At 41.3% G+C, this 26,718-nt stretch overlaps 1 protein-coding gene across 1 annotated transcript; it reads right to left on the reverse strand.

Moving 5' to 3' along the window:
- On the reverse strand, positions 1-26,696 carry Epdr1 (ependymin related 1). The gene is made up of 3 exons (XM_004840277.4): positions 26,110-26,696; positions 2,599-2,807; positions 1-1,496 (listed from the first exon to the last, which is right to left on the reverse strand). Exons 1-3 carry the CDS (start codon positions 26,373-26,375, stop codon positions 1,300-1,302), a joined length of 672 nt encoding a protein of 223 aa, XP_004840334.1. The 5' UTR covers positions 26,376-26,696; the 3' UTR covers positions 1-1,299.
- Between the last annotated feature and the right edge of the window lie 22 nt (positions 26,697-26,718).

A 26,718-nucleotide genomic window follows, 5' to 3' on the forward strand; every position in this document is an offset into this window, starting at 1 on the left:
TGCTTGGAGATGCAATTAAATTTATTTACTTATATAGATAAACTGTGAGTAATACAGATTGTTTTCAGCATAATACAGGTATCGTACATTTCTCCTGATAGTTACAGATAGTTGGCAGATTAAACACAGTATTGGGAGAATCTAGAATAAATCGCATTGCTGGAAATCTCCCTAATGATCAGCAAATTCAACCCCACTTAACCCAAGAGGAAACTGAGGGCCAGAGGGCAGTATTTGCCACTCTACAAATGTTGAGGGCACTCACTGTGTACCAGGCACTTGCTTGGTGCTGGGGATATAAAAGAAAACAGGACACAGTACCCGTACTCAGGGGACTCTTAACCAGGACAGCAGAGAATGGCGTCCAGGAGGCAAGAAATTGGCCCAGAGCATAATAAGTGTCACAAGAAAAGCACGCTTGTCAAGCTGCAAACGCAACTCATCTGGGCTTAGGCGTGGCTCTCAGAGAAGGTTATGTGCGAGCCAACCTAGGAAAGATGAGCAGAAGTCAGATAGACACAGAGGTTGTGAAATAGAGTCCCAGGAAGGCTAAGGTGAGGAAAGCCTAGTGCATTTAACACCTGAGGAAGTTAGAGTGCGAGGTGCAAGGGAATTCTAACCCTGGATTTGGGAGGTGATAGTCGCCTGAAACCTGTTTCTGTGCTATTTTAGAACACCCTCTGCCCACTGTCTCTGTAGATTCAGCACAGTAAATGATACCCTGCAAAGAGCAAGCACATATATGGCCCACGCTCCTCTAGGTATAGGCAGTAAGATTGTGCCAACTTTTGTTTATAATTTTTTTCTCCCCTTTCCTTTCCCCTTTTGAGAAATTATTACTTTGCATTAAGGCCTTTCATTTCCTTCCAAAATATTTATATCCATCAGGTCATACCATAAAGCTCGTCAGTATAGAAGGCATTTTAAGGGATCATTTTGTTAGCAGCCAAAGGGAGAGAGGGGACAAGTGGAGGCAGGGATGGGGGTCAGTGGGGACAACTGCCACACTGGCGCAGCAAAACAGGGGCCATTCTTTGTACTTTTGCCATCAATTCTTAACAGCATCAGTAATGAAATACTCACCCCTGCCAAGACACACTCATGCTGACCCCCCACGCCTTTGGACAGCCTGGCACTGACATGCAGAAAATCCACCCAGTTTCCTTCTGTGAATGTAGCCAAGTAGCCACAGTCAAAGATATGAACAAACTGTCATCAGGGTTTATCACCCTACATTATCTTCATGTGCAGTGAAGACTCTCAGATCCGCTCCCAGCTGAGGTTCCTGCTGTCTGCAGATCACCAAGCACAGTCCTCGCTCATACTCTCAGCCTGGGCCGTGTGGCACGTGCTCGGAGGAGTGAACACAGACGGGTCTTTAATGCCCAGCTGTACATCGAAAAACCGCATGGACAGGACTACACTGTAATTTTGGATGAAGGTTTCCTGGACAGGATAACAATCCTTGGCTGTATAGACACCAATCCAGGTTTCATCTACAAGAGAAAGCGGAGTGACGTGTTAATGGCGACAGACAAAGCACCTGTAAGTTTTTTCCTATTGTGGTAAAATGGACACAACAGAAAATGTACCATTTTGACATTTTTTAAGTGTACAGTTTGGAAATATGACCCACTTTCAGATTGTGGTACAACCATCACCGTTGTCCCTCTCAAGAACTTTTTCATTTTCCAAAACTGAAAATTCTGGCTATTAAACAATAATTTCCCATTTCTCTCTCCTCCTAGTACCTGTAAACTACCATGCTACTGTCTCCTGTTTATACTGGGTTCTTCATGGAAGTGGAGTCAGACAACATGTGTTGTGACTTTATAGCAACACTTTGTGACTGTGTTATTTCTCTTAATATAATATCTTCAAGATTTATTCATATTGTAGCACATGCCAGAATTTGCTTCCGTTTTAAGGCTGAATAATATTTTACAGTGTGTATAGACCACATTTTGTTTATCCATTTATCTACTGATGAACATTTGGGTTATTTCAAGCTTTTGTCTGTTGGGAATAATACTACTATGAACATGGGTGTTAAAATATCTGTTTGAATCCCTGCCATCAATTCTTTTAGATATATATCCAGAGCTAGAGTTGTGGACCATATGGTGATTTTATGGTTTTTTGAAAAAAAAAATGCTATATCATTTCCCATGACATGAGTGCCTGTGCATTTAAAACAATCTCGGAATTACAGGGAAGAGCTTCACATAAAAGCAGGTCAGTTCAACACTCAGAATAATAGAGAGGATCTGGCCACTGCAATTTCGGAAGAGATGTGGGAGGAGGAAAAGGCAGCACCCAATTCAGATATGTACCTTGGAAAAATGCCTTACCATGTAACAAACCACAAGGTGGTCATAAAAAGTCAAACCCAAGGCTAAGTCCAAAAGGGCCAAATGGGGAGAAAAGTGCACGGGGAACGGAAGGCTGCTGCCAAGATCCCAACATCACATAATTAGCAAGATATGTGTGGGCATTTAAATGGGCTTAATTTCCCTATCAACTTCCTTCCTTAAGAGACTTAACTCATCCCCCATCCTGCATGCCAAGGTGCAACACTCGAGCCCTCTGGATCCTTACAGGTTCTCGCCGACTTCCTGTTGGACCACTCCTGGACAGTGATTTGCTCCTGAGGGCCTCCAATTGAGTACTGGTCTTCAAAGGTGGAGTTGTCCGGAATGTCAAGAGGGTCCCAGGCTGTTGTCAGGGGGAACTTGGAGCACTGCTTGGTGGCTTGTTCAATCTGGAACATCACTCCATCCTTATAGAGCAAAATATATTCAAATAATCTGGAAGAGACATTAAAAGAAAATAATTAGGGACTTTTATGTTTCAATCATTATTTTTCTACCAGTGTAAAGTCCAAAAGCCTTTGAGAGAAAAGATTTTTATAATTGAAAAAGATTTGCTTACTATGCAATAATTTACTTATTTACAAACAATATTTGAGCCAAACAAACTGAATAGGAAATTACTAAATTTCAAAGGTAAAAAATGAATATTCACTGGGCAAATTCTTACCAATAATAGATTCTTACCATATGGCAGATGCTGGACTTTGGATACAAAAAACACAGGGAAAACAGGGCCCTGAATTCGAAGCTGGTTTGTGACCTTTCCTTGAGCCACAAAGTGCATGGAAGGATTTGACTCCCAGTTTGGGTGAGTTTTTGTTGCAGCACTAAGACAAGAAATTACAGGGCTACACTGGATGTAAAGCAAAAACCTGGTGAGGACAGGCTGGACCTGCCACCTTACTGCCTTAAGGGCCTCTCGTTGCTGAGAAATGAACTTTGTGGCACATAGCTATCCAGAGCACAGGCACTTTTCACATTCCCAAGGAGGCCAAGACAACAAGGATCAAGTTTGAGGAGCCCCTAGAGCCACTGGCTTCCCTAAGCTAACTGTGCCTACAAGCTCTCAGCCAGCTCTCCTGACCTTCTGCGCACACACACACACACACACACACACACACACACACACACACACAGAGAGAGAGAGAGAGAGAGAGAGAGAGAGAGAATGAGTCTGAGGCTGCTGGATCCCACCGCATTGGCACACATTTCAGTGTCAATCCAAAACTCAGGCCACTGTGCTAGCTGAGCAGAGTGGGTGTGGCAACCTCATCTCAAAAAGTAAAATTCCCAACAAGATATGAGAGAGAAGAGCTTTTCACAAACAAATGAAGATGGACCAGAATGGAGAGGGGACATAGTTCAGTGAGACAGCCCCCCCCCCGCCAGCAGGCAAGGACCCTGTCCATCCCCAGACCCCAGAAACAGAACAAAAGATGCCAACAAAGGACATGTGCTTTGTGACTCATTCCATTAAGGAGCACTCCTGGAGGATGTGTGCTTGTTGTTCCAAGTTGGAGCTTAAAACTTGCTTTTTTCAGAAAAAAATATTATAGACCATAACTATCTGTGTGGTCAAAAAATACCACTACTAGTGTTATGTTTGAGTTTCCATGAGCTAGTGCAGAGATATGAAGATAATTTCATTTCATACACTCAGATATATACTGCTTAGGCCAGGAAAGAAAAGTGACTTACAAGAACACAGCAACAGTAATGACGATAATCTTTAAAGGTGAGCGTCAACGTAGAAAGAAATGGAAATGTGTATTTTGTGGGTAATTGCTCAACAATGGGGTTAATCTCTTGTAACATGCATGCAAACTCCACAGGAGCCTAGTGTTGGATAGCCACTGTTTCCTCACAGCCAGTTAAGTCGCTGACACATCAGAGCCTAAACATTCATCGCAGGAACACAGAACTGTTAATATCAACTTTTAGAACACAGTCCATTCCCAAATGAGGGAATCTGTGTCCATGCACACATTCCATTCTGAGATACTCTCGATGACATGTGGGCCACCCCCAAAACACCTATACTATACCCCCAGGGGCAGAGAGGTGCATTTCCTCTTCCCCTCACCATTAACATCACCATCCCATGCCTCCCCCAGTCCTTGGGCCCTAGGCTGGACAGATATTCTTAGCTTCTGGTGATACTCTAGCCATGTGCTTCTCAAAGCAATGACCATGTTCTGAAGGATACGCAGCCATGTGCAGGAGAAGGGGTAAGGTCTTCCTGAGGCAGCTGTCCTCATGTCTCAAATCCACAGGATGGCAGAAGTAACACCCTGGCAGCCACACTGGTCATACGTGACCTGGTCATCCTCACCACAGCTACTGGACCAGAAGTGGACATGTGATTCAAGCTTTACAATCAGACTGTCCCCTGACCTGTGGGAGCCTCATGGGAGGCCCACAAGTCAATCTTCTTATTATCTGTAGATGTCACATGTAAACCCTCAAGCCGTGAGTGGCTATTTCCTACCACATGATCTGCATAGGAGTAAAGAAGGGAACCACTGGCAAGCTGGGCTTCCAATGGCTGTTCATTTCTTGGATGCATTTATCTCTTGAGGTGCTTGGAGTGGCCTCTGCAGAATTATAATAAGCTGCTTTTGTTTTCATAAACCTCCTTTCTTGGCTTGAAACTTTTCATGGTACTTATGACCATTATGCATTTTGAATAGAGTTGATGCCAGGTCTCTAAGAACAGCCTCATGTAAGAGCTGTATTTTTGCTTTCCATTACTGTGATAAACAACTTATAAGAAGGAAAGGTGTATTTTGGCTCATGGTTTTGGGGGTTTCAGTCCATTATCACTTGACCCATTGCTTTGGGGCAGTGGCAAGGAGGAACACCACAGTAGAAAGCTGCTCACCTCATGGCAGGCAGGAAACAAAGAGAGACAAGAAGAGGCCAGAGTCCAATATCGCCTTCAAGGCCACACCCCCAATGACCTCACTTCCTCCCATCAGGCTCCACCTCCTGAAGGTGCCATCACCTTCCAGGAGCACCATCAGCTACAACCCATGGGCTTTTAGGGGACATTCATGATCTGAAGTATAGCAAACTGCCTGGCAGCTGTTCTGGGAGAACCAACCCCCCCGTAGGAGCAGGGCCACCAACCTGTGGTCAGTCACCTGTGAAAGGGAAGGGGCAACAGGAAAGACACTCTGCCACCATCATGATTCCCCTGGGGCCAGCTGTGCCCATGCACAGAAGTAAAGTTAAGTTTAACCTGAGAACTGCAGACCCCAAACCATCATCACAAAATGTAAACCCTGGTTAAGCCTCATGTTCACACATGGGGGATTGTTATGGAGGGCTGTGTAATCTTCTGATTCTGAAATTTAATTGTTTTTAAAAGAGGATACCATCAATAGTAAGGTTAATTTGATTGTGTTGCTTAAATAAAACTGAAAGGTATCATTTTATGCCAAACAAGTAGAATTGTGTAATTCATTTTTTTCAAAGTCCCATATGGTCACGCTAATGTTGTTTCATGATAAATTTTAGGGGAGATTTAAAAAATGCTGTAGTGGCTCATATGTTTGTGTGAATGGGTTAATAGCTAAGATCTAAGTTTCTCCATCACAAATAGGACACAGGGTGGCAACTGGACTGGAGGGGACAGAAGGTCAAAGGCAGCAGTGGGCCCAGGTGGAAATGAGTCCTCCCTGTGGGGATGTGGGGCAGGTCACAGCCATTACACCCAGAGGGCTGACAGGATTGGAGCCTGGCTCTGATGTGGAGCGGGTTGGGAGGATGAGTCATAAACTGTACCCTTGGGGTACAGTCAGGCAAGGCAGGTGCTGGGGTGGGCATGGAGGACAGGCAGGCAGACAGTCCGGTGTCTATACCAGTAGGAAAACTGTTTCCTTGACAGCCAGACACCAAAGACAGCAAGGGTCCCTGGCAGGGGTGGTGAGAGTCTCCGCCGGGGCACCACTTCCTGCTGCTAGGCTCAGCTGTGAGCAAGGTCACAGGGTCAGGCCTGGGGTCAGATGGTCCAGCTCTCCGAGGTGACCAACCACTCACCATCTGGGACAACAGATTTTCTTTGCTTTTAATAAACTTCTCAGGCTGCACTGATAATTTCTTGAAAATCCATTTTCCTAAACATCAGGCTCTCCTATCCTCACATCTTCCAAGCTCTGAAAATCTGCGGAAATTTTATTTCTTGTAAAAACAGGTTTTTGTAAAACTGATGAAGGTTCTATGTGTAAAATAAACTCAAGCAATACAGAAATGAAAAGGGAAGTTAAAGTGGCCCAGAAACTCTTGAATGGTTGTGCCCACTTATAATCCCACAGCTTTCTGGGAGGCTGAGGCAGGAGGATCACAAGTTTGACCCCAGCCTAGGCAGCTTAGTGACTAGGAAACTCTGTCTCAAAATAAAAAATACAAAGGACTGAGGATGTAGCTCAGAGCAAAGGCCTTGGATTCAATCCCCAGTACTGTAAAAACAAACAAACAAAGAACAAGTCTGTGCGTGTGACTAGATATATATTTTCTAGATATATCTTTATGCACATATTGATTTTAATTGCAATTTTACTTGTAAAATGCTTATAAAATTTATTATAACCATTTTAGGTGTACACTTCAGTAGCATTAAGTGTATTCATACTGTGTAACAAATCTTCAGAACTCTAGAAACCTTGAAACTGTATACTCATTAAAGAATAAGTGTCCATTTCCTTCTTCCTCCTGCCCTGGTAACTACTATTCTACTTTCTGTCTGAGTTTGATAACTCTAGGAGCCTCATCTGGAATCATGAGTGAAATTATGCTGTACATACCTTCTGTTGACTGGTTAATTTCACTTAATCTAATGTCTTTCGAGTGTGTCCAGAATCTCCTTCTATTTCAAGGCTAACATGCCAGTGTATGTACACACTATATTTTGTTTAATCATTCTTACTGTAATGGCTACTCAGATTGTTCCTATGTTCTGGTTACTATGAGTAATGCTGCGATCATTATGGTGATACAAATATGATGTTGATGTTTATATGTGTACTAAACACATATAACAAACATGAGTGAATCTCATTTATTTTGTTTTCTGATCTGCATTTTAAAGATGAAAATTTGCCCTTGATATCCTTCTAAGTGAAAACCAGAGACCTGGTTTCCACAAAACCACGATTATGGGATAATTTTTGTCTAGTTTGTTGTTATGAAATATTTTAAATATGCAGAAGAGTTGGAAGATTAGTATAATAATCACCCCTGTATTTACTAACTATACTCAAAAACTGTTTGCATTTTGCTCTATTTGCTTTGTCTATTTTCTAAATCTTTCCTAAAGCAGACTTTTGTCACAATGCTCATATCACATCTAAGTAGTTAAAATTCATCATAGGTTTGCCTCATCAGTTTTTTCTATTTACAGATTTTTTTCTTTTAAAATAAAAATCATGGTTTCCAAAACATTAACGAATGTACACGTTTGCTTTATACCACAATCAAAACTATTAATTGCTGAGTGAAGTTTAAGATTTCATGGCAGATCTTTTTGTCCTGAGAATATAACTCTCTTGGACTTACAGTTAGTGCTGTGCTAAGAGTTCATGTGGAACAAGCCTGTCCTTGTGTGGTTTTGTCTGCAGATGGATGGGTGGTTAGGCTGATTGGTTACAGTTTGTTCTCAAGTTAGGAACTTTATACTTTCCCTCTTGGATTTAATTTTCTTATTTGAATATGTAAAACTTTTCATGTTTCAAAACTCAAATGATTTAAAAAGGCGTATCGGAGGAAGTCTCCCTCCCTTTCCCATCTGTCTCCCTAAGTCTTCACGCAACTTATGGATAACACTTTTCATCAGCTTCCATTTTGTTTTTCTTGCATGAGTTTTGGCAAAAAAAAAAAAAAAAAAAAATCGGCAAGGGCCAGGGATTTAGCTCAGTGGTGCTGTGTTTGCCTCACAAGCACAAGGTCCTGAGTTTGACCCCTGGTACCAAAAAAGAAAAAAAATAATCAACAAATATGTATATGGACTCTTTTCTTATTTTTCCTGTGGTACATAGGATTGAACTTAGTGCCTTTGCATGGAACTAAATCCCTAGCCCTTATTTATTTATATTTATTTATTTGAAGCAGGGTCTCACTAAGTTTCCTGGTCTAGGCTTGAACTTGAGACCCTCTTGCCTTAGTGTCCCAGAGTGCTGACACCATAGGCATGTATAGTTAGATGTGTGGATTCTTATTTCTTCCCCTTTTTTCTTTCTTTCTTTTTTTTTTTTTACATAAAAGGGCACACATTATATATATTTTTGTGTACCTTACTTTTCTACTCTCTATTCACAGAGAATATCTCTCTTCTTTATAGCTATAAAATAAAATTTTTTGGTAAATATCATCATGTATTTAGCCAGAATCCTACTGATGAACATTGGGTTGTTTCCCTTTCTCTGATACTAACAAAAATTCAAAAATGCAAAACCTTGTATTGTGCTATTCGGAAGTGTATGGTTAAGGCCATATCAAATGAAAAAACAAGGTCAAAAGGTAGAAATATTTATGATTCTATTAAATATGAACAAATTTCTCTCCATTGGGCTTTATTATTTTGTTTTCCCACCAGCAATATGGGAGAATGCCTGTTTCTTTATGATACCACCAGTATAGCAGGTTGCCATTCTTGGATTTGTGCCCATTTGATAAATGAAGTCTCATTTTCAAAAGGTTTAGAGTTTTTTTCTAGAATGTTTTATATGTATAGTATCTTTACAGTAGACTGCAGACATCTAGCATGGAGCTTGAGAAATGTTACAAAGTGCCCAATTTGAGGAGTCCCTACCTGCTTAAGGCAAGGTCTCTTCCCACCTCCAAAGAGCAGATTTGTTCTAATTCATCCTCACTCATCATGGTTGATTGAGTAAATTTTCCTATGTTGAAACACATTGGACTTTATTTTATCTATGAACTGCTTCATTTTTCTCATATATGAGGATTTTGGTTTTTTCTTCCAACTTTTCTACAACTTGTTAATTAGTTTCTTGTGTCTGATATAAACTGCATTTTCTCTGTCATTTTTAACTACTTACATTCTTTTTTCTACAGTGCAAAAGATTGTAGTTTTTCAAAATGAATTTGCTTTATTCCTTTGAATTGTGTCATTCCTAGAAAAATAGTCCTATTCTCAGGCTATTTAAGAATGCACTCATGTTTTCTAGTATCCTTGTACTTATCTTATTAACAACTGGATCTCTAAAGCATTTGGAGCTTATTTTTATGTATGGTGTGAGGTATGGAATCAATTTTATCTTTTTCCAGTTGTTGCAATTCCTTTATTTAAAAGGTTCATCTTTTCCCCAGTGATCTGAGATTTCACCCCATCATATATTTAATTTTCAGATGTACATGGATCTCTTTCAGGAATCTCTATTTCAGTCCAATGGATTGCTTTTTATGCACCAGTATCACACTGCTCTATTTAGAGAGAATAGGAGAATACTGCTTCATTATCTGGTCAAGTTTACTATGGTTTCTTCATTTCCAAGATTTTCCTACATATGCAGGATTTAAGATTTTTAATATAAAATTTATAATAAACTTATTTAGCTCAAAAAACACAACTTCTGGCATTTTTACTGGGATTGAATTAAATTTATAGACCAGTGTTGAAAGACTTAATATCTTTGTTATGTTGAAAGCTCTTATCCCTCCCCCCAAACAACTGTCGATTTTTGTGTCACTTTATTTCAGGAGTATTTACTATTTTTCCTGTGTAAGTTTTGCAAAATTTCTTTAAATTTAGCCCAGAGTAGTTTAGCTTCTCTTGCTGTTGCTGATTTTAATAGGATCTTCTCTTCCCATTTAAATCTAACAAGTCACTGTGTATATGAATACTATTGATTTTTCATGTTAATTTTTATATACAACTACCTTACTGGATTCTCTTAATGTTGGAATTTATTTTGGGGTGTTCTGTGTTTTTAAGGTTGACTGCATCTACATTGTAATGGTCAGTTTTTTATTGCTGGGACAAAATGCCTGATATACACTATGTGAAGGAGAAAGTGTTTATTTTGGTTGATAGTTCCAGGGGATTCAGTCCATGGTCAGCTTACTGCAGGGCAGAAACATCAAAGTGTATGGGTATATCAAAAGAAAACTGATCACCTCATGGATGCCAGGAAGCACAGAGAGGAGGGAAGAACCGGAGAGAGGGGAAGGGGCAAAAATAGGCTCCAGTAACCTACTTCCTCCAGTGAGGCCCCACCTCCTAGTGGCCCTTTCAGCTATGAATACATCTAGAGATTGATTGGTGGATAAGGTCAGCATACTCACAATGCAATTGCCTTCCCAAAACTCACCTCTGAACACCTGAGACTTGGGGAGACATTTTAAATGTAAACAGTAACATGTATCATTCACAAAGATTTTTTTTAATCTCTTCTTTCTAAATCTCAGGCCTCTAATTATTTTCTCTTCTCTGATTATACTGGCCAGGAAATTCAGAAAAATACTTGTATTATACGAAAGAGGAAACGGACATCCTTCCCTTGGCCTGAGTTTAATGAGAAAACCCATATGGTTCCAGTGTTAAATTGTGTAGACCTTATAATGTTAAGAAAGCACCCACCAGTTCAAACTGAATCCTTTATATCAGTAATGATTGTTGAAATTTTTCAACTGCCTTTCTGGCTCACTAAGGACACGATCACATGATTACTTCCATAGATGTTTTTGGATTTGCTAAAACTGAACTATCCTTGCATTCCTGGAATTCCCTTGATCATAAGGCATTATTTTTAGAATGTGATAGTGAACTCATAAAACTTGATCTACTTACTACCTAACAAAGAAGGGTTAATTTATCCAGGTGAAATGGAAAAATGACGGGACCTTCCCTGAGTGGTATGATGGATAACTTCACAGAAGACCTAGCAGGCATTTCATCCTTTCCTCCTTGCCTATCTCTCAATATACAGAGAAAGTCATGCAACTCATTTCTTTGGTTGCCCTTGGAACTAGGGTATAATTATTTCTGGCCTTGGTTATATAAAGTAAAGTCTACAGGGAGAGGGCCTCCTCTGGAGATTTCTCCTCTCTCAAAGAAGTCATCTGGAAATTTCTCCTCTCTCCTGTCTCATTGTACTTCCTTTGCTTTCCATCTCTGAATGTAAGTGGGTAATGACATGATGTCTGGAGCAAAGACAACAACTTGGCACTATGTGACAACAAGTCAACATGTCATTTGGTAATTAAAAGACACTATTCTAAGACTGGAGAAGCAAACAGATAAAAGCCTAGGGGTTTGAAACTGTTCAGTGAACATGCATCACAAGAATTTTGGAGTAAATAATAGAATTCTGTATCTGGATGTATTGGTATTGAAATAAGTAAAGACCAACTATTTGATTCCTTACAATAACCCTGTGAAGGTCTTCCCTTCCAAAATTAGCCAGGCCCAGGCACTTAGCTAATGTTAGAATCCAAACCACTGGAGCCTAGCCTGGTTGTTGGAAAATCTGACTTCTTTCTGCCTTGATAGCCAAGAAGTAATTGTTCTTTGGTCCTGAATTGGGCTAGTCAGGAACAAAAGAAATCTAATGTACAGTTTCCAGACTGGCAAAGTTCATGTGGCTGACATGTTATTAGCATTTTTATTTTTTAACAGATAAGAAAACTGAGGCCTACAGCAGCATAACTTGGTAGTAAATAAGGAGACTGGGATTAGAGTCAAGGTCTAATCAACGTACCCATTCTAATTCTCTTACCCAAGGTCTCTTCCCTCTCTCCACAGGGGGAAGGAGGGATTCTTCCCCTCTGTGTAGAACTGTTTGGCCATCCAAGATATATTAAATTACAGAAAAGGGAGTGGAGAAAAATATTGTATTGTGATTACAAAAGGACTTTGGCTTATAAGGAAGGTATTGGTCAAATTTTGGATTTGTTTAATATGCAATATAATAGATTAGTAATTCATGCTGGTCCTCTGATGATCAGGAGGAAAAACTGAGCTGCAGCCACTTGTTATTCTGCCATACACTGCATTCAAGTCACACCCTACAGTAATTATGACACACAGAAGAGAAAAACACTTTCAAAATTATGGTGTTAGACACAAACTCATTGTACACATCAATGCCAATCACATGTAACAAAAGCAAAGTTAAATTGCTTGAGAATGCAGCCCAAGGAAAAGTAAAATCAAAGAATAATTATGTATGCAATTTAAGAAGGTATAAGGTGATGGGTCTCTACCACTTGGAATCTACTTCAAAAGAGGAAAATAGCACTCAGGAGATGGAAGAGCTTTGTTTCCACAAATATATCTAGATAGATATTGGCAACGTGTAAGCATACATTCATTCATCTGATGAAAGTAACTTTAAAAAAAAACTTTTCATGAGACAATAGTTCAAGCTGACTTTTACTTCACATCGTGAAATGGAGGAGCCTCATTAGTACTGAGATGCCCATGTTACTATATTGCTTGGTGGTTTCTAGACTTCATTACAGGTGGTTCCAAGGATGGGAAGCCAGGAGTGCAGAGTCAGCTCCTTGCCTGGAGCAGAGATATGTCAGTTCCTTCCATCTGAAATATCAGCTCAACCTCCTGCTAACACTAAATGCTAATCAATAAATCTTATTGTTTAACTTTCACTGGGATTTGGGATTGACTATGTCTATGTTTATGTTTTAGGACTATGTTTACATTTATGGTAAAAAGAACAATGCTCAGGCATGTGTGTGTGTGTCCACAAGGGTAGATTTTTAGAGAAGAACATGATCATCAAATAAAAAATGCAGCGAAGGTTATATAAAACCAACCAAATACAGTGACTTAAGAGGTGTTATTCTAAATTTTAGGGGAAAAAACTATTAAGTAATAAAAAGACAAGAGACTTGAAGGACAGATATAAGAGAACCAAAACAAGGAAGTAGAAGGAGACTCTACAAGGAACAATGAGAGGAGAGACAGTGTAAGAATTGCAGAAATAGTAGATGGGAAGTGGGGCTATAGCTCAGGAGTAGAGCACTTGCCTAGCATGTACAAGGGTACATCCTCAGCACTGCAAAAAAAAAAAAAAAAAAAAAAGGAAAGAAGGAAGGAAGAGAAGGAGGGAGAAAATAAAGGGAAAAGAAAAAAAAAGAAAGAATAGAAGAAATTTCTTTAGAGCTAGACATAACCTGGAGACATTAATAAAATAATAGAACCAATGTAGAAAAACTTGGGGCAGAAAAAAATATTAAAACTAAACCAAAGTTAGTTTGATATCAGACTTCTCTTCTAGATCTCTCCATGTCATAATAATGATTTAAGCAAAAAAAGAGAAGGATTGATTTTACCCAATGAATTGTATACCAACCCAAAACTATCATTATATAAAATAATAATATGTTCTCAGACACTAGAAATATCTGAAAGTTTACAACCATAGTATTCTATCTGAAGAAAAGTAATTGAATAAATTCCTTAGCTGACTGAAACATGAATCAAAATAAAGGACTCATTCAAATAGTAAAATTGGTATGAAAGAAATTTTATTGAACAATAAAAAGAGTAAAATAGTTTATGTTCCTTCTTTAACAGAAGGTAGGTAGTAAACTTCCTTAGAAGTGCATGCAAATACACACACTATAAAAATTCCTCTATGTTTTATCAAGTGAAGTTGACCTTTTAGAGGTTTGGTTCAGGATGGTGGAAGAAGGAAAGACTACAAATAAAGGGCTTAAGATCCAAAAGAGATCTCACTAAGGGGCTGAAAGAGAATGCTTTAGAAGCTGTGGAGTCAGTGCAGATGGGCTGGCTCACCACAGTATTCCCTGCGAATATTTTCTTCATTTCATTTTATTTTTCTCTTTTGTTTTGGTGCTGGTTAGCCAACTGAGGGGTCCCTACCTGCCAGGAAAGGATGATACCACTGAGCTACACCTTCATCCTGCTGCAGGTATTTTCAAACACCCTCAGTGGTCCTTGCATTGGCCATGACTGCTGCTGGACGCCTCATCAATGAGTCTGCATAAGTTCTGTTTAACCTGTAGCTAACAATGCTACATCAGACCAAGAAACTGACATGGCCCTTGGCCCTGTGCCACCACCTTCCCATCAGTCGGCATCTTCACTGGAAACTTTTGAGATTCTCAAAGCATCTGGCAGTGCTTAGGAGGTTACTTTGGTGGCTTTTATGGAGCAAGCTTTTGGCTCTTACTCATCAGCAGATCCCACTCTGGAACTCTCCCAGGAGACCTCACTTGAGCCACAACAAAAGCAGCCTCCTGAGAAGGGGCTGGGCTCATCCAAGACACCACAGGATTTTTTTGTCCATAGACAGCTGCATTCTTCTTTTGGGCCATGCATGCTGAGAATTTCTTCTTTCCTCGGCAGCCTGAGTGTAAGCTTGGCACCTTGAGCGGAGTCTGATACCTCTTTGGATGATCTGTTCATTCAAAGAGGCATTGCTTCCAAGAGAATCATGCTATGGGAAACCTCCAGTGCTTATATTGGTGGAAAATCTCCAAATGGAGATGGAAGAGCAAGAGGACACTGAGGGCACCGTTTGATGAGAGACCAGCTTGAGAGCTTGTGTATGAAAGGAAGTGGAGAATCCCTTCTCCAGAGGGCAGGGTCTGCACTTCCGGTGGGGTTCCACTACAACCTTGCTCTAATAACTTTTTTTTTTTTCGGTACCGGGGATCGAACTCCAGTCCTTGCGCTTGTGCGGCAGGTAGCAAAACCACTGAGCTAAATCCCTGGCTCTCTAATAACTTTTAAAGTAGAGGTAGACATGAAATTTGATGTCAAAAATTGTTCTTTATTAAGGAGATTTATAATGTATCGTATGAATGAAAAATAAAGCATAAAGGCCTTACATAAATCAGTGAGTTTGTTTAAAAATATATAATGATGAGGAAAAACAATGCAGCTTTCTTTTGTGGAGCTATTAAAATATCTGATAAGTGGGGCACGGTGGTACAAATCTATGATTCCAGCACTTGGGAGGCTGAGGCAGGAGGATAGCAAGTCCAAAGCCAGCCTGGACTACATATCAAGTTCAAGGCCAGCCTGAACTACACAGTAAGAACTTGCCTCAAAAAGCAAACCAACCAAACAAACAAAAATACAGAAAAGTATAAAACTAAATATTACAGATCAAGTTAATTTGGGCTATGGATTACAAAGAATAATACATAGTGACAAATAATAATTTATTTCAGGAATGCAAAGATGGGTGAATGTTAGGCATTCTATTAGTCCAAGTCACTAGGCTTGTATAGTTTCATCCATCCTGAGTTGAATTTGTTCTTTATAAAATAGGATCAGAGAGCTATTTGCTAAACATAAGAGAGCATCTTTGTTAGCAAGCAGCCTGTGAAAATCATCACTGAAATATGGGAGGCCTTCACATTATTGCAAGAAGTACACCGCAGAAGTGTGACATCACTTCAGGCATGCCATTCCAACCCATCATTTCTTTCTTTATCACATTAGAAATCACCATAAATAATTAGACTCCTTATAGGTGTAAGCTAGGGAAACATGAACACTCATATTTTTGTGGGAGAACTTCCAGCTCTGGCTACAGGTATCTTCCTGGAAGCAGTTTAATTAGAATTGTCAAACACTCAAAAATGTGCAAATCCTTTCCTGTTATTTTCTTATCTAGGAACTTATCCAAAATAGAATAAAAATTGGTATATATATTTATATATATATATTGCACACAAACAAAAGCCCATATATTTTATTGTTTTTATATTAGTGCAAATAGAGAGGGAAGGAAAATTATGGATCCATAGTAAAAGATTGCTTAAAGAAATTATATTCTGTCATTGGTTTGAACACCACGTAGTCTTTAAAAATAATTAAGTTGATGACTATCTAGAGGCACAAAAATATGAACAATGTTTTGTTAAATTAAAAAATTGCCTAGTGTGTTTCTATTTTAATTTTAAAAGAGCATATACAAGAGTAGAGAAAAGGGCTGGGGATTTAGCTCAGTGGTGCAGCCACCTGCCTCACAAGTGCAAGGTCTCAAGTTCAAACCCCGGTACCCAAAAAAAACAAGAGTAGAGAAAAAAATCTAGAAATGTATCAGTATAGTTAGCCCTGGATAGGATTATGAGTGCCCTTTTCTTTATTTTTCTTTTCTGTGATCTAAATTTTCCACCAGGAGCATATAAAATGCTGGTAATGGAAAAGTCATATATTGATCCTATAATATATGTATAATGTGTACACATATTTACTAAGACTTATTATATGCCCAGAACTTTTTGCCACTGGGTGATTTTATGGTAAACAAGACCAATAAAGTCCTCTTCTCGCTTCAAGGAAGAGAGAGACCACAGAGACCTGAAGAGTTGGTTGACAAGATAATGTCAGGTGGTGACAGTGTCCTGAAGGAGTAGCACAAGATGTAAGGGAGAGTGGTCCCAGGGGAAAGGTGTGTGGGATGGTCCCAGATCCTCCCTCTGTGGAGGTGCTGGGCTGAAATGAGGAGAAGTTAGCAGTTCCAAGAAGACAGACGTAGACCAGCCAGGATGCATAAACTTGCACCACTGATTATGAAGAGGTATCGCACAGGGTGCATAGTGTAGGTATTATAAAATCTCCAGAATGTTCAGAAGATGTTAACAGTCATCTTCTTGGCTGGGAAATTATGGGTAACTTTTACTTTTTCCTCTTTTCCTGTCTCTTTCAGATGCCCTTCTATAATGAACCCCTACTACCACCATTCTCATTGTCACTGATTCAAGACAGCTTAGCCAGGCCCGATGCTCAGGTTCCCAAAGGTAAGCAACAGCCACACAAAAAGCCCTGACCTTGTGGAGCTCACTTTGGGTGAGAGGAGGCAGGGGAAGTGAGGAAACAAACTTTAAAAGTATTAAATAGTAAATGGTTGGCAGAGGAGCTAGTGAAATTTCAGAGAAAGCTATGCAGCTTTTCAGGGAAAAGCTTTCTGTGCAGAGGGAACCAAAAATGCAGGTGTCAAAGGGGTCAACATGCTGAAGTTGCAAGCAGGAAGTGGGGTCAGGGAGATCAGGTATGGACCCTAGGAGTCCCTGGGCTCTTGTGAGGACATGTGCTCTCACAGTAAGGATGCACCTTCTAGGGCAGATGGAAAGCATGGAGAGTTGTGCACAGATAAGTGACAAGACATGACATTTGTCAGCAGATTTGCTTGGGTTACAATGCTCAGAACAGGTTAAGAGAGGCCAAGGTAGAAGTAGAAGTGCATATAGGAGGCTATTACAAACATCTAGGCAAGGGGCGAGGGCAGCATCTCATTGGCAGACAGCTTACTTACCACGTGCAAGGCCCTGGATTCAATCTCCAGCACCACAAATACAAACAAGCAACAACAACAAACAGACCAGAAATGATGACATTTGAACCAAAAGAGTAATGGATGTGTGGTCAGATTCTGGGTAGCCATCAAAGTTACAAACAATCAGACTTGCTCATGGAGTCCCTTTGGCAAATAGAAGACAGACTTCAAGGATTACAACAAGGGTTTTATGCTGAGCAGCTGGAGTTGCTATTACCTGAGATAAAGAAGCCATGGGGGGAGTAAATTTAGTTTGGGCTTTTATTTGTTTACCTGTAGAGGAAAAGCTCATTTTGGATGTTCTGAATTCAAAATGGCTACCAGATTCCAAGTGAAGGAGTCAACTAAGCATTTGGATCTGTGCAGGTGAATTCAGGGGATATCTTTGGACAAGAGCTATTCATGTGAGAGTCCTGCAGGAGAGGAAGCATTTAAAAGCAGGACTTACATGTAGTCACAAAGACAATAAGTAAAGTGATGGAAAGCTGGAGCACTGGGGGCATTCTGCCATTGGCAGTCAGGAAAGAAGAGCAAAGGAGGCAGACAAGGAGAAGAATGAAGGAATGAAGTAGGAGGAAGGAGAAAAAGCACGGTGTCAAAAGCCAGAGGAGAAAGTGATTTATGGAAGAGGAGATGCCCAGTAGTAAAATGGGAATTCATAAAAGATAACTAATTAGCAATTCAGAGCTTATCCCTCTTGTCCACGGCATCCAGGGTGGACCTGTGGAGCTGGAAGTTTGGTTGGAGGGGCTTCAAGCATTCTGAGAGGAGAGATACTGGAGACTGCATGAGATTTGGGGAGATTGCATGAGAAGGGGTGAATGAGGTTTCAGCTAGTAATCTTCAAGAGACACTGTTTTCCCCATTAAGGATGGGTGAAATAAAAGAAATTATAAAGGGGGAAACAGAAGATTTTTACTGGAATTGGGGAATATAAGAATATCACATTTTTCCAGGAAAAAACAAACCACTAATTGGTGGAACATTTTCCGATCTTTGGGCACTTTGCCCCTGACCACCTTCTTTAAGGTCAGAATCAGGAAGAAGCAGCTCAAGGTTATGGTAGAGAAGAAAAGATGTTTCTTCTTTTCTTCTATGGCAGCCACCTCTGGCTTCTATTTATGTCAGTCTCATCTTCTTCCAGATTCTTCATTCTGCAGGGTTTATCTTTCTTGACACTTCTTTTTCCTCCTTGGCTTTCTCCTTGCCCACTTCTCCCTCCCCATTCTGAAACTCAGGTCCACAGACCTAGATTTAAACCCCTAAAACAAACTATGTTCTTCCAAGAAAATCTCTTGCTTGGAGAAAGACTCAGTATTGCAAATCTGCATGGTTTATTCGTTGAAGATCAAGAGGTCAGGAGAAGTCAGAATTCCTGAGCTAATAGAAGAAAACACTAGCTCCAGACATCAGAGATCAACTAGAGGAGGAGAAATCATCTGCCGAAATTCTCAGCCACAACTTCTACAAATAAAAGCCCAATCCATGCAAAATAGTGTTCATGATCAAATACATATATTGAATGATTTGTACTAATCTACCTCTTCTGGACACACAGATATCCTGTGAGGATTCAGAATGATGATATTCTGAGAATCCAAAGGCGGACAAACATATATAAAAATATGATCTGACAATGCCCTGGCCTAGAGTGCAGAGCCAAAGTGAGGAGGACATTCACCCAGGGAGAGACATTCTAACAATGCATGACCTAGTACCACAGTGGAAAGCAGGAACCAGTTTTCTCACAGTCCGAGAAGGGAGAGGCAAAAATTTGAGAGTGAAAACTAGAATAACCCATGTGGTGTTGGATTAGGACTGGAGGTATCATTATGATGGCCTTGAACTTGTGATCCTCCTGTCCCAGCTTCCTGAGTGCTGTGATTATAGGTTTGCAGCACCATGCCTGGCTAGAGGTAGCAGTTAAATACCTCAATGGATTAAACTGCAAGCTGACAGATAATTCAGACTTGATATGGTGTACTGGTGCGTATGTATGTGTGTGTGTGTGTGCGTATGTGTGTGTATGCATGCATATGTGTGTGATTGTGTGTGTGTCACTTGTCTTTTCCTCCAAGGGCCTGGGTGCAGTGCCACCTAATAGTAATGAGTTCAACTGGAACACAGAGTTTGACTTCCAAATATTCTTCAGTAGAAGAAACTAGGTCTTGTCAAGAAATGGCTTATTTCACGGTGGGATCAGGGGAAATGTGTGATCTTGGATCATCTTAGCCAAAAAGACAAGGAAATACTCAAAGTACAAGAAGAGACATTTAGCCAGGCCTGGTGGCAAACACCTGTGATCTCAGAACCCTGGGAGGCTGAGGTGGAAGGAGTAAGTTCAAGCCCAGTTTGGACAACTTAAGAAAATTAGCAAGAGCCTGTCTCAAATTAAAAAAATAAGAAAGGGCTGTGGATACAGCTCAGCATGAAAGACTTGGGTTCAATCCCCAGAACAAAGAAGGGGTGGGGGATGAGAGCGAGAAGGAGGGAGAGAGGAAGGGATAGAGAGACTGAGCAGGAGGGGGAGAGAGGAAGTGAGGGAGGGAGGGGAGAGAGAGAGAGAGAGAGAGAGAGAGAGATTAAAGAACATAAGAACATAGAAGCCAACTGGGAAATGCTCCCAGTAGCCAAATCCAGACAGAAAAATCAACAGTGAGAGCAAATGTAATAACAGGAGACCCACAATCCATATTGAGATAAGTGAATAATTTGAAAGTTTGATGAAGAATGAGATATGCTTATGGCTTACAAATATTTCCCTAAGAGATATTTAATACTTATGAAAGAAAAAATATCACTGCAGAGTGAACATGTGATTAAAGTAAACATCAGGATGCAATAAAAGAGTACTGTCTGTGAGATATTCCTGCACAGGTAAAGAACCTGAATCTAACTACAAGGAAGTATAAGAAAATCCAGATGGAAAGATGCTGAGGCAAACACAGACCTGTGATCCTAAAAAGTACCAAGGTGCAGGTAAGACCTTAGCAACACTTCCAGTAGAGACACAGCATATAAACGCAACGCTTGAACCCAACCCGTGTGCTATTGCTATAAATACACAGAGGACAACTAGCAAAAACTGAATGACATCTGGGTTTTAGATGTTGAGAAATGAATCTGTGTTAACTTCCAGGTTTTTACTGTAGTGAAGTTATGTAGGAGAATAACCTTGTTTGTAGGAAACATACTGAAGGTATTTGGGGACTGTGAGTCTATCAGACTGGCAACTCACTCTCAAATGATTCATAGATATTTTTAAAAAGCTCTTTGCTTTATAATTATAATTTTTCTATAAGTTTGAGATAGTTTGAATATAAGATAAAATTATGTGTTTGAAAATGAATCCTTATCTTTATCCCCAACACATAAGATCATTGAAGTTGCCTAGCATGATGATGTGATAACATCCTCTCAGCTAATCTTCAGCAGCAGATACTTGGACAACCTTCCGTTAAGCTATCTCATTCTGTTCTTAGAACAAGGGAGGCTTGGGGGAGAGAACAGAACTCTGAGTTTAGGGCCAAAGGAATGCAAGGTCACCTCTGCTTTCTCTTTACCCATCAGCACAATAAGTGACAACAAGAACGAAGAAAGAGAATCCTGAATTTATCTGCACAAAGGAACAAGTTGAGAAAAAGTTTAAAAAAAAACTGTCCCCAAGTTCATTGTCTTGAAACAGTCAATTAGCCTGGTAAAAGAGAAGCACAATTGGGATTTTCATCATATGTGTTATTTTGAACTCTACCTAGCTTTTAAGAAAGAAGCTTAAAAATTATTTGTGTCAACCCTGTAGGTTCCATGAAAACTAAATGAAAAAGATGAAAAACTCTGAGGTTACAAGAAGTGAAGGACATTACAGTGGTACAGCCAGGATTAGAAGCCACATTGGCATTGCATGACTTCTACCATGGGCGTCCATACTCTCTCCAGTACAGACATGTGGTTTCCTATAAAGATAGAGAAAATAAATGCTATTCAGTTCTCCAGGAAATAAAACGCTCTGGGAAAATTGAGACAGACACGAATCCATCAGAACTTGAATGAAAATTCTCTTGCCACCCCATATATCATATACCCAAGAGAACATGTAAGTTTGGTAACTGAATAGTCATATATGATATGACCCCATGATATTCATTTAATGCCTCTCCACTCACTCCACACTCATAGCTTCGTGAATCCCCATACCCAGGCCACCATTTTGTAAGCAGCAATAAGTTACTCATGGTCTCATGGACCTCATTCAGTATCCACACTCTTTCTCCCATAACGTTGAACATATTGACTGAAATATGAAAATAATCTCACTTTTCCTTCCAAGAATAATTCTTGTGAATTGAATCAAGGAGTCGGGAAGGACAGCTGGAATCAGAAAGCAAAATAATATCAGTTACTAATATTTCCCATTCTCTGTTCACGCTGGTCTTATCTGAAGCTTGTAAAGTCATTTAATCTTTTCCATCATCTCAGAGGAAAGAGAGCTCGGAAAATCCTAGTCATCCCACAGTAACTATCAGTGGGATTTTCCGTAACTATCTGGATTCGGAATGAAAATCTCTTAAGAAGTTGATCCAATTCTAAAACTTACTTTTCAACTTACTAATAAATACAAAGAGACAACCTATCCATATTTTCTCTCAAATAACATCTGGTTTCTTGGCCAGACTTCTGATACCCCCCCCAAAAAATGTTTTGAGTTTGTTTCAACAAATCTACATTTAGAGTTCAAGATGCATTTATGCACCAAACATTATTTTCTACATCTGACTTAGAGCTAGCAATGAGACTGTAAGATAGAACCTTGCCAAGACCTTGGAAAGAAGAGGAATAAGATTGGGTTCTGAAAGCTAAACCATGAAACATGCACTTAACAAAGGAGGGTAAAGAAATGAGGAATCATCACTAGGAGACACAAAAGCATGCAGGCCAACAAGTCTGGGGCATGACCTCACTGAAGGTGTAACCTACACATCAAAGACCACATTAATCAATCACAGATTCATGGAAGAAGGAGAGCTGCTAGTACAGACTGGGGCAGTACCCACCATGCTCTGTTAAGAGGGGAAGGATTCTGGGCCAACACAGTGTGAATAACAGAACCAACGACAACGAAACTCAATTGTGAAGATGAGAGCATCACTTCATCCTCAACTGGTTACCACTAAAAACCACTCTGGGCTGGCTTTATCTTCTTCACCACTGAGAAGTCAACAGCGCCCAGAATGAGCAATCATTGAGTGTTCGTTGAATGTATTTGCTCCAACTCTTTGCTCACAACTACCTGATTATTATCTGGTTCCCCACACCATTTTGACTACAGGAGAGGAGGACCTCCTCTTATGGATTTGAAAATCCTGGTAGCCTTGCTAGCTGTAAAACTCACTGAAATACAACACAGCACTCGAGTCCGCATGCCCCGAGGCTGTTCCCAGAGGAATATCCCGTGTGTAGTGCTGGATAGAGTTTCTGAGTCCATGGGGCTGGTGGAAAGTCTCTGGAACAAGGGAAATTCATGAGGATGATGATGGTAGCGGTGGTGGTATTGCTAGTAGAGAGGGAACAGACTATGGTCACAGGCTAAGTGTCTTCAATGCACTATCAGATGCTGGGCCATCATTTAATGCCCACAGTAATCTAACAAATTAGTTACTCTAAGTATTCCCATTTTGTAAAAGAGGAAAGTTACCCAAAGACCCACATTCAGAAATTGGGTTCAGACCTAGGCTTCCCTGGCTTTCAAGTCAAATTTCTTAAATTGTAAAAAATACTATGTCTGAGGGGATGAGACTTTATCACTCTCCTGCCCACACTCTGTCCCGGCAGGAGTGAGCACTGGGCCATTCCAGCCCCTTCACCAGGACTGCTCACCAACACACCACTATGGTGCCAGCCTTCACTTCACCTTGCAGAACAGGAAGTACAGAAACCCAGCTCCTCTCTCAAGGATTAATCATTCACTCTACATGGATACAGTCAACTTCAAGGGCCAAAAACGGAGGCCTCCTGACTCTTCCCTCTCCCTTCCTTCCCCTGCCAACACTGGATCATTTTTACATCCTTCAGTAAAACCTCCCCAATGCATCCATTCATCCATGTCTCCCTGTCCTCACTGCCACTACCCATCTGTCCCCTGAATCTTTATAAAATTCTCTGCTTCTGTCCTTGCTCTGCATGGCTCTGTTTTACACCCACATTTCAAGGCTGCATTCTCAATTCTCAAGTGATCTTTACATAATCTCACCACTGCTACTGTTAGGGTATCATGCCCTAGGCCTCAGCCCTAATAGTGATTGACCTGCAGGCCTAGGAGTAAAACTCAGCCCTGTGAGTCCCCATATGACGACACACCAGGTCTAGAGCACACCCATGACACTGTGTGCCAGTCTTTCTTCCACACTTGCTTGTACAGGTGCCCCCAGGAAGTCTGGCTTAGGTGCTTATTCCGGATGTTTTCACCATGCCCCAGATCACAAGCCATTGTACTATACAAGGATTTTCATTTGTGTGACTCCACTCCTACACAACCACCTCCCAGAAAGCCAGGACTCACTCTGCTGATACATAATGAAGTCTTGCTGAATGAGGCAATGTGAGCCTGGTATATCATAAGTGTCAGAATGCAGCCAGGCCAGGAGACACGGGCCTGAAATCCCAGCACTCTGGGAGGCTGAGGCAGGAGGATTTAAATTCAATCCCAGCCTGAAAAATTTAACAAGATCCTGCCCCCCCCCAAAAAAAAAAAACTAAAGGGCTGGGATATAACCCAGTGTGCAAAGGCCATGGATTCAATTCCTAGTACCAGAAAAACAAACAAACAATCCACTCAGCTTCTTCACATCTCAGTCTCAGCTGTGTAATAGCGGGAAATTTTTTAGTCTTCCTGGACCTTTGTAAAATGGAGGTTATAAAACCAACTGTTAGGCTGTTGAGAGATTTAAACTAAAACATATCTATGAAGTTAGCATCATATCTTATATCATAGGCATTCAACTGTTAGTTGTTATCATGTTTATGTCCTTTAAGAAGACCCAACCCAAGACATTCACATGAGGTCTCCAGAGGCTTTGTATTCATTCATCTACCATAAAGTCTGCTGTCCCGGGCCTCACAGGGGACATGTACAGTTGTGCCTAGGTATCCAAGGAAAAGGGTTCCAGAACCCACGAGCATCTTTACCCAAATCTCTGGATGCTCAAGCCCCTTATATAGAATGGCACAGTACTTGCATATGAACTACATCCATCCTCCTATGTGGTTTAAAGCAAGTCTGATTGCATCTAATCCTTAATGCCATGTAAATGCTATGCAAATAGATGTTCTACTGTATTAGGAGATAATGACAAGGAAAAACGTCAGTACATGTCCCATTCAGAGGCTAGTTGGATCCGCAGATGCAGAACCTGGGAACACAGAAGGGCTGCTACTACATACATTTCACACAAGCAGTACCTTACACCCTGAATCTATTACTTGGAAGCTTCTAGTCTTGCCGTACTTTTCTCAAGATGCCTAAGCCTTCACCAAATGCTTTTAGACAAAATGGGTTTCTCAATGGGTTTGTTTTGTTCTAGAAAATAATGCACTTCCTGCCCCCTGGGGCCTTTTACCAGGGGCATTCACACCCACCTCCTCCAGGGGCAGGGACCACACAGAGGCCAGCCAGCGTGAACCTGCTGGGACCTAGTGGTAGTAGAAGGAGGGCCTGGAGACAGGTGGTGATCCCAAATTAGAAATCAGGTCTTAAAGGGGCCGGGACCAAGAGGATAGCTTGGAAAAGATGTCCTCTGTCATAACGGAAGGGGAAATGAGAATGGTCTGACCATGGTAAAAATATATCCATGTATGCATTGTAGTATCACTCTCTGTGGAATTTTATACAGTCATTAAAAACAAATGGGGTCAATTAACGAAATGGCAAATACCATGTAAAAGAAGAGTTTAAGTAATAAAAATATATGGATAATAGTATATGATTTCTGACAGTATGTAAAACCAGCTTTAAAAAAAACTTAAGGGACTGTAAACCAAAATGTTAATAGTTGTAACAGGACGAGGTGACTGACTCTTTTAAAAACTCAGTTCCCCATACATTCCCTTAAAATGTAGATATTTCTTTATAAAATATTCCTTTTAAATGTAATGTTGTTAAAAATATATCTGTTCTGACTGTGTCCCTCCAGATGGCTGCAGGAAGGAATGAACTAGCGCCTCAGACAGGCCCAAGGCAGGCAGAGTGCTCCAGAGCGACTGGCCTGACTCAGCAGCCGCCAGGTGAACTTGAACTTGGTGGGGGAGGGGGGATGGTCTCCCAGCAGCTCGGTCCTGCGCTTGCCGGGCCCTGCTTCACCTAACCCCTCCTTTCTTGGCACTGCAGGCCCAGCCCCCCACCACGCTGTCCCCAGGGCCCCTCCCGCGCTAGCTCTGGGGTCCCCACGTACCTTTTGCAAGGGATAAGCGCCTTCTTCTCGTCCAGCACCCGCACGCGCTGGTTGGGGCCGTCATAGGACAGCAGCGCCCGGCTGTTGTGTCCACTGCTCTGCAGGAACAGGACCTGGCGTCCCTCCCACTGCTGCGGGGCCTGGCAGGGGCGCGGCGTCCCGGGGGACCCTGCGGTGCCCAGCGCGCACAGCCCGCCCAGCGCGCAGACCCAGAGCCAGGCGGCCAGGCTGCACTGGGCCTCGCAGGGTGGGGCGCGCCCTGGCATCGCAGTGCGGGCGGCGGGAAGCCCTGTGCCGAGACCGGGCCCGAGCTGGGCCTCTCAGGCTGCTGAGATCGCGACGCGAGGAGCTAGGGCTGCGGAGATCCGATCCGAGAGCAGCTGCTCCTGCCTCGGTCTCCTCCTCCTGCAGCCGCTGCTTCCTCGGCTCACTGCTGCCAATGGGAAACGCAGTGGCGGCTGTGCCACCGACATCCTGGAGGGCACCGCGATTTAAGGGGGCAGGGAGCGGAGCGGGAAGGCACCGAGAGGGAATTGTTTCTCCACTCACGGAATGGGGGCGATTTCAAGGTCACGACGAGGAAGGCTGCATTACATGTAACTTGCCACT

The sequence above is a fragment of the Heterocephalus glaber genome, unplaced genomic scaffold, assembly GCF_053883595.1.
Source record: "Heterocephalus glaber isolate CG9 unplaced genomic scaffold, H.glaber_assembly_v1.0 deba00001610, whole genome shotgun sequence".
In the NCBI taxonomy this organism is placed as follows: Eukaryota; Metazoa; Chordata; class Mammalia; order Rodentia; family Bathyergidae; genus Heterocephalus; species Heterocephalus glaber.